Source organism: Poecilia latipinna, unplaced genomic scaffold (genome assembly GCF_001443285.1).
Source record: "Poecilia latipinna isolate Pla-1442-1.1 unplaced genomic scaffold, P_latipinna-1.0 Scaffold4029, whole genome shotgun sequence".
Taxonomy (NCBI): domain Eukaryota; kingdom Metazoa; phylum Chordata; class Actinopteri; order Cyprinodontiformes; family Poeciliidae; genus Poecilia; species Poecilia latipinna.
This window is the reverse complement of record NW_015116645.1, coordinates 57386-65827: the sequence shown is the minus strand read 5'-3', so window position 1 is coordinate 65827 and position 8442 is coordinate 57386. Positions and strand designations below refer to the sequence as shown.

The 8442-nt window shown below is 37.4% G+C and overlaps 1 protein-coding gene across 1 annotated transcript in view; it reads left to right on the top strand.

The window, feature by feature from the left end:
• Nucleotides 1-757: 757 nt before the first annotated feature.
• The window catches only part of LOC106942081 (adhesion G protein-coupled receptor F5-like), a 24681-nt gene continuing 16996 nt past the window's right edge, over nucleotides 758-8442 (top strand). Inside the window, exons 1-11 of the mRNA XM_015025257.1 lie at nucleotides 758-1298; nucleotides 1402-1450; nucleotides 1553-1705; nucleotides 1783-1947; nucleotides 3205-3357; nucleotides 3436-3606; nucleotides 3747-3782; nucleotides 4847-4999; nucleotides 5078-5248; nucleotides 8284-8328; nucleotides 8420-8441. Coding sequence (XP_014880743.1) covers nucleotides 1137-1298; nucleotides 1402-1450; nucleotides 1553-1705; nucleotides 1783-1947; nucleotides 3205-3357; nucleotides 3436-3606; nucleotides 3747-3782; nucleotides 4847-4999; nucleotides 5078-5248; nucleotides 8284-8328; nucleotides 8420-8441 — 1280 coding nt within the window. The 5' untranslated portion in view covers nucleotides 758-1136. The remainder of the gene's footprint in view (nucleotides 1299-1401; nucleotides 1451-1552; nucleotides 1706-1782; nucleotides 1948-3204; nucleotides 3358-3435; nucleotides 3607-3746; nucleotides 3783-4846; nucleotides 5000-5077; nucleotides 5249-8283; nucleotides 8329-8419; nucleotide 8442) is intronic.

The window sequence follows — 8442 nt, the reverse complement described above, 5'->3', positions numbered from 1 at the left end:
AAACTGAACAGCTGAAAAGTTTTAGCTCTTTATAATAATGATTAGCATTCATCACTGTGGACCCTGGTTCCTTTGGGTATTTTGTTAAGAATTTAGACCGTTAGCCTAACCCTGAGCTTTCCTACAGGACTAAAGGCTGAAAGTTAAAAGATAACTGGAGAAACTTTGTTTTTAATTTCTTTATAAAGTAGTAGCTTTTATGAATAGCAGACATATTAAAAAATAATTTCTATATTTTTTCTTCCACATTTTATTCTTGCTCTGACTCTGATAGTATAACTTCTTTAACACCTTTCATACTCGAGACTGTAGCTGCTAGCAAAACTACCTTTTTTCAGAGCAGACAGAAACCCAGAGAAGGGTGAAAAACTGGTTACACATTAATTGGTCAGAGCTACTCTTTAAACATAACATAAATGTATGTATTTTTTACCCACTTCCTCTCAGGTTTCATTCTGACAGTAGAAGGATAATATTCTCAGACCCAACATGCTGTTCAGCAACACTGAATTTACTGGAAACACTGCGTGGCATCTTGGTCTACTTCAGCTGAAGTCATTTTGAAGAGTCTAAGTCACTGAAGGTGTGTATAATAATAAAACACTGTGAAGTTGTCTGAAAATGTACCAGCAACCATTTGGATTGTCAGTTCTCATAAGACTTACTATTCCAACCTGATGTATTTCATAGATATAGAAGAAACAAAATCTAAAAGGACATTTTAAACAGTGATGTGGTGGTCACTTGCTGTTTTAATGTTTTTAATCCTGAATATGGGTCAGAATTGATCCTAAAATTTCCAAACATAACTTAAATTTAAGCATCTTTTCAGCGGTGGGTAGCTGGTTGAATTAATTTTAAGAGCCAATGTATTGCATTTTTCAAATCTCCCTGTCGCATATCCTGGATCTGCCTAGGAACCTATTAATAAATGACTAATTTAAATCAGATAGGGTTAGGGTAGGAAAAGCACTAAAACATCTTATACAGTGGCCATCATAGATCAGAGCTGTCCACTTCCAAAAGTATGTGTACCCTTAGGAGTGAGCTTATTTCTATTTATTTTGTCAGAATAATTACTCCTATGTTAATCAATGACAATACTAGCGTTTGGAAAGTGTATTCACAAAACCTAAATGGATGTCCTTCTTCCCCCCCATTGTCCTTCTCTCATTTCCTTGGAAGGAATGGCCTTAAGTCTGAAAACCTTGACCGTCTTTGCCCTTGTAGTGACTGTGCTTATTTTGGAAACAAGGAACCGTAACTTTCAGTTGCACTTTCCTGCCCTGGATTATCTGGTAAGACCACTTTATTTATTTATTTCACTGAACAGAAAACATGGGATTTGAGCGTTTCTATTTTTAAATAAATAACGGTTTTTATACTTTTCATCTGCCCTAGGTGCAGGAAGGAGAACACATTCTTCCTCACATACGGCAGGAAAGAAGTGGTTAGTGCGATGAGAGAAGGCTGAACATGAATTAGTTGCTCATACTCAAAAAAAAAAAAATCCAACATTGACATGAATCCTTTCAAATGTTAATCTTCGCAGTGCTTTCAGACTCCGAGATTTACTCAGCAAACATTTTATTAAATGCATCGAACGTGGAAACCTATGAGCAGCTGCTGTCAACCCTGAACACCACCAGTTATCCTCTCCAGCTTGATAACACCACAGAGATCCAGGATATCACTGTTACAACAGGTGAGTGACGGCTGTAACACAAACAGCAGCAGTAACAACATTACATAGTCATCTTCTTCTCATCTCTCCTCACACAGTTTGTGTCTCCACTGTAACTGGTTTCCAGTGTGAGTGTGAAGAGCAGTTTGCTTGGCCGTACAGCACCTGCATCGCATATGGAGCTTGTGATTCCATATCCAGCGGCATCTGCAAATGCATCTCAGCGATCCCAGCTGATGGCTCTTCCTGTCAGCTGATCTCAGGTAATCACAGCTAAAGAAATGCAGTGGCATACGTATTGTGTATTATAATGCATTTTATAATTTATCCTGCATGAGTGCACAATTAATAGCCCTGTGAGCAGTTAGTTGTCATTATTCACCAGCAACTGACTCTTAAAAGTCAAAATTACTCATCTGTCAGAAGAGTGCAGTACTCTTGAAGTTGCAAATAACATTTCAATAAAAAAGGAAATGAAGAGAAAGATTTGAAAAGAATCAAATGTGAGAATCCCACTAGGAAAATGATTGAGAAACTGTGGTGATACTATTTGTTGTTTGTCATGTTTATCCAGACAGACTGACTTATGTACGGAAGCCGAGAGCTTTATGTTCTCTGCGTAATATTTTTCCGAAAGGTTTTCTCAAGATAATGAGCTTATCTCAAGAAAACAAACTTTGTTTTTGCAAGATGATTGGTTTGTGTGTGTGCGTGTGTGTTAAGCTTGATTCCATCCTACAAATGCATACGACAGCAGCGGGATAGGATTTATACATGTAAGTCATGGCATGTTTGTTTATCAGTGTCAGGTGTGCCATGATCTGACAATTTCAGCTTGAGTCCCTTCTTAGCAAGGCTTTAAGAACACTGAGAAACCGATCATGTGCATTCAAGAGAAGATAATCATCTCATTATTTCAAGTAAACAGTCAGAGTTATTGTGTGATAACATAAATATGTTGTTATATCGATTAAAAGTGAGTGTGACTTATCTCAGCTTTTGTTGGAATTCTCTTTCAAAAGTGGCTAAAAAATTGTGCCTAGATGTACATACAATCATCATCAGACTTCAGACTAATAGCATCACCATGCATGCTGCACCTTTTGGACTGTTTTAGTGAAAGACTCAATAATCAAGAATAAGTATGCTGCCAGTTCGCAATTATGCCAAATTGTGTTGTTCTATAAGTGAACGTAACATTTTACTGTCGCAATGCAAACAAAGGCAGGTCTTAGTCATAACATGGCCCTTTACAATGCACAGCCATTTGAAATTTGCATAAGTTACACTTTACTGTATTTAGTGATGTAAAAGACTTCCAGACACTGATCGATATCTTTACTGCAATTCTTGTGCTAATGTGCAAACTTATACAGAACAAACGTAAAATAAATTCTGTAAACAATATAATCCGAGAAATTTGAGGTTCAGCTCCGTCTTATTTTAGTTTCCTAATTTTAATGCTACTCAGACAAACAAAACCCAAATCTTACATAACTCCTGTTTCCACTGCCTTCCAGAGCTGCTGGTTCAAACTGATTATGTGATAGATCTGGAGCTGAATCTAACGGACATCACAACAGTGGACTTCCTTAGACACCTCCTGAGCAGTGCCAGCAATTTTCGAACCCAGAGTCCAACAGTGAATGTCACACAACTTGACCTCTCTACAGGTAACAGAGAAGCATCATGGGAAACCCTGGAAAGTCCCCTGTTGGAATCTTGATTCATTAAATGTTTGTTTCCTGCAGTTTGTTCTCCAATCAGTGGTGATTACCAGTGCAGATGTGAGGATCAGTATCGTTGGCCATGTGACCAGTGTGTAACATATGGATCATGTGACAACATCACTGGTGACACATGTGGATGCATCAGTGGCATTCCTGTTGATGGACAGTACTGCCAGGCTGAGGATCAATACAGTGAGTTGTTCAATACAACCTTCAAATCCCTTTATTTGTTTTTACTGTGTTGATCTGCTAAAAAGAAAAGCTCGCTCATTTTTATTTCTCTGCTTCATGAGGTTCATTCATAATGTGCATTTGAATTATTTTCTTTACAGACTTTACATCATGTCCTGCTACAACACACACTCCAGGTAAGATCGAAATGCAGCACAGCCACAAACAAAAACAAAAACACATCATGGACAGGAAAAGTGTGGGATTGTCAATATGTGTTCATTTAAATTAACTGAAGAATGCATTTAAAAATTTCATCTCAAATTTTTAGGTCTATCTAAAATGTCTTTGTCTTTGCATAAATCATATCTCCTAAACAAACTAGTTTCAGCAATGTTGCAGAGAATTTAAGGAATGTCTGTATCTGAATGGCTGCCAGTAGAAAGCAGAAATGAAAAAAATAAAGAACAATAAAACGTTTTACTGAAGCTGGCCTCACGTAGGCCAATACCAGCAAAAATGAAGATGTGAGGAAGGTTTTTATCAGAAAATCTTGGACGCATTTTCTCATTGTTTAAGTTGGCCAGCATGCACCAGTACCAGCACTTTTCAGTGCGTAGGCCTTCTGGGAGTGTTTCCAGTGTTGTAACAGGTGTTACATTAGATCAAGGGAGGTTTCCCTTACACTAATCTAAGGAAACTCAATAGAAATGCACACAGAGCAAAATACAGTAATAAACTAATAAAATAAATACAAAGGGATAGACTGATATGGGAAGATGGTCATAATTACTCGACATGGCAAGACCTGAAATGAAATAAAAACACAGATCATGATATATATTTAGGTAAAAAATTATATATTTTATTTTTCAGAAGACAAGATATTGTTTCCAAAGTGCCACGAGTTTGTTGAAACCAGGCCAAATACTGAGAAGACTTTTTTTTCTTTTACACTGAATGCATTTGAAAAATCCATGAATGCCAATGTGTCAGAGAGTTCACATACTTGTAGATAAACAGGTTTCTCATGAGATCATGTGATGCTTCCCAGCCAATGGCATGCAGACATTATTGGTAAAAATGTGTTAACTTCCTTTCATTAGAACTTAATGACTTTTCCAAATGTGTTACTTTTTTTAAATTCTAGATACCTTTGGCTAAATCAGAGTGAATGTGTAATGCATCAAGTTTGTTCTTTTGAGGTCTATTAACGAGCATAAAAAAAACAAACATAACTCCTGTTTCCACTGCCTTCCAGAGCTGCTGGTTCAAACTGAATATGTGATAGATCTGGAGCTGAATCTAACGGACATCACAACAGTGGACTTCCTTAGACACCTCCTGAGCAATGCCAGCAATTTTCGAACCCAGAGTCCAACAGTGAATGTCACACAACTTGACCTTTCTACAGGTAACAGAGGAGCATCATGGGAAATCCTTTAAAGTCCCCTGTTGGAATCTTGATTCATTAAATGTTTGTTTCCTGCAGTTTGTTCTCCAATCAGTGGTGATTACCAGTGCAGATGTGAGGATCAGTATCGTTGGCCATGTGACCAGTGTGTAACATATGGATCATGTGACAACATCACTGGTGACACATGTGGATGCATCAGTGGCATTCCTGTTGATGGACAGTACTGCCAGGCTGAGGATCAATACAGTGAGTCCTTCTCTAATGTTTTTTTGTTTCAGTCTTCAGTTTGTGTGTATATTTATACACATATTTCTTTCTATCGTTTTTGTCAAGTTAATATCTCCATTCCCAACACAGTGAGATTTTGCCATTACCTGTGTAATGATATCCATTAATGTGATATTTTAAATCGCTGGGCATGTGACCAGTGTGTAACATATTTGTCATATGACAGGCCCACAAGTCTTTCGTCATCACCGTTTATTCCACCAGCTTTCAGGGTTTATATTTACTTAATCTGATTAACATTTTCTGTATATCAGTCCCTTAGCATATCTTTACCTTTTTTTAATTTTTTTCCTCATAAATCTTTAATTATTTTTTAAAAGTATTTTGAGATGAGTTTGCTTCACGCTAACTCTCTGTGGTCTTGCTCTTCATAAGTATGGGGCATTGTTACTGTGCCGATCTACAAACACACCCTGATCATAAGAGCTTGAACTGAAGCCACAGGAGCTTCTCTTCAGTTGCCCTGGCTTCTGTTCAAGAATGTAGGAATTCTTCTTTTAGAATGATACAACACACTGAAGAATTAGCAATAATGACAGCACTGTTTGCCGGTAATGAGGTGTGTGACATACCATCACCCTGCCTACTCATGCCCCTATTCCTGAATAACAAGTTTGCTAGTCACACCTGTTCAAATCGCTTCTCCTTAAGCCTTTTGCACTACATTAACACAATACACTTCTTAACTAAACACAACCAATTGTTAGATTTCACATCATTTTTTAAGACATTCTTCAATCCACATGAACATTCATATGTGCACTTGTGCTATTAAGTTTTTCTACTCTACCATACATTTATCCATCTACTGTTTTCTGCTTAAACTAGATTGGATCATGATGATTAACCGGTCCATTAGAAAAACTTATTCCTCCTTTTTCCCAGTGATACAATGATGCATATTTTTGAGAATTACTAGACGAGGCCTCCAACAAGTTTTGGGTCTACCCCAGGGTTCTCTTCCAGCCAAATATGCCTGAAACCCTCTAAAGCAGTTGTCTGTAACTCCAGTTCTAGTGTTCCTATCCTCAGCCTTTGGATGCTTTTTCGCTCCCACACAGGTGAATCAAAAGGATAAATAACCATATCAGCAAGTTTTGCAAAGGTGTGATCATGAAAGCTTTTCTTTGTTTCAGGTCTGTTGAAGCATCGATGCATTTAGATGTTGCAGGACAGAACTTGGGCTTATCTCAAAGTTCAGTTGCGCTATGCTTTTAAAGACTGCAGTACTTTGAAACTGCCACCTTGGCGAATTCTCAGGAATTCACCAAGGTGGTACCGTGTTCATATACCTGTATCCTTTCAATTCCCCATTGCTGATGGGGAAGCAGTGACTTAATTTCTAAGTCTCCCACCTCATGACGGAGCTCATTGGCTTATCTCAAAGTTCAGTTGTGCTGTGCAGGAAACTTGTTTTCCTGCTTTTAACCAGGTTGTTCTTTCTGTCATAATCCATACCTGATTACCGTAGGTTAAGCTTGAAACATAAACTGGTAAATCAAGAGTTTGCTTTTCCGTTGAGCTCTTTCATGAACATGATAGATCACTTCATTAACCACCTTTTCTCCATCCAAAAAAAAAAACACCTCAAAACAATTTGGAGAATTTGAAGTCCTCCATTAGATGGTATAACACTGGACTGGAAATATGGTTGGCTTTGTCCCAAGAATCCAGACACAGACAGCTCTTTTTATTTTGTAAGACGTGATAGTCCTGAAAATTAAGCCCCCTACCACGTAGGAGCATCCCCATCAAAACAATTCAATGACTTAACTGTTATGAGGACACCCATGTCCTCATAAACCCTGTTGGGGGTTTTTTATGATTCGCTCAAAACCTGTAACCCAACAAACCCATTGACTAACATCTAAGTGATTCGAGGGTGAGGTATAGATCTGGCCAGGAAGAAAGCCACACTGTTCCTCCTTCATCCAAGCACTGACAATCCATCAGAGCATTATTTACAACGCCCTACTGTAAGCTTCCCTACGAGTGGTGAGTAGCAGGATTCTTGACAGCTCTGCCACAAATCTTGTCCCAGTTGACAATGCAACTTTGAAGAGGCCTTTCAAACTCAACACTTTTTAGAAGCCTGGAACATATGTCCCCTGTACATAGACTGCAGAGTCTATGTTTTCTTTATCTGTGACGCTGTCTCCCGTTGTCCAATCCTCTGAACAAGAACCCCTTCAGAACGTTCAACATTGGGATCTGAAAAACTGCCAAACTGATGCATTATAACAAAAATGGAAATTAATTGAATGTCACTGAAATAGTTGGTGGCTTTAAATCTGAATTGAACACTTCTAACTTCAAGTTAGTTCCTTCTCAAAAACAAATGATTGGATATTGATCCATTCTCATTTCCTTCTTTAAAAGGAAGGGAATGAGAAGGAACATTCCTTGTAAACATATTGGTTTGGTTTCAAACTTATAAATGAAAAACCGATGATTATACATTGATTATAAATGTGACAATTTTTGACAAAGTTGAGTGTCTTTGAAGCAGTTTCTAAGCATTCATGTTATTGTTTTCAGCTGGTTTACCGCCACACAAAAACAGTAAAAGCACTGCCATCTGCTGTTTTGAAACATGTATGACAGTTATTTGCTTTTGGCTTGGATTTGAGATCGCCCTCCAGAGGACAATTTGTACTCAAATAGAAAAAAAGTGTACCTGATTAAAAAAAAGAAGAAAGAAACAGAATGATATATATATATATATATATATATATATATATATATATATATATAACCTCCTTTTTTTGCTATTTTTGCAATCTTTTAAAGATCTTTGTGAGTTTGGAAATATATCTGAAATATTTTAAAATACAATTCAAAAACATGCTACAGTTGTGGAATGTGAGGACAATAGTGCATAGATGTAAATCTAGATGTTACTCTACCACTGTACAAAAAATAACTCATAACATACTCAGGATAACTTTAACTTTTGATAATATGTTGACGTCTGTCTCTTTTTATCTGTTCAGACTTTACAGCATGTCCACGAACATCAACAACGGGGGTACCAACAAGTAAGTCTTAAACCATACTGTGTGAGGTTAACCCACGAGACCATGTGAGCTTCAAAAATATGTAAATTCTGTACATTATTGTTATTTTCAGCTGACACAACCTCACCAGAGATC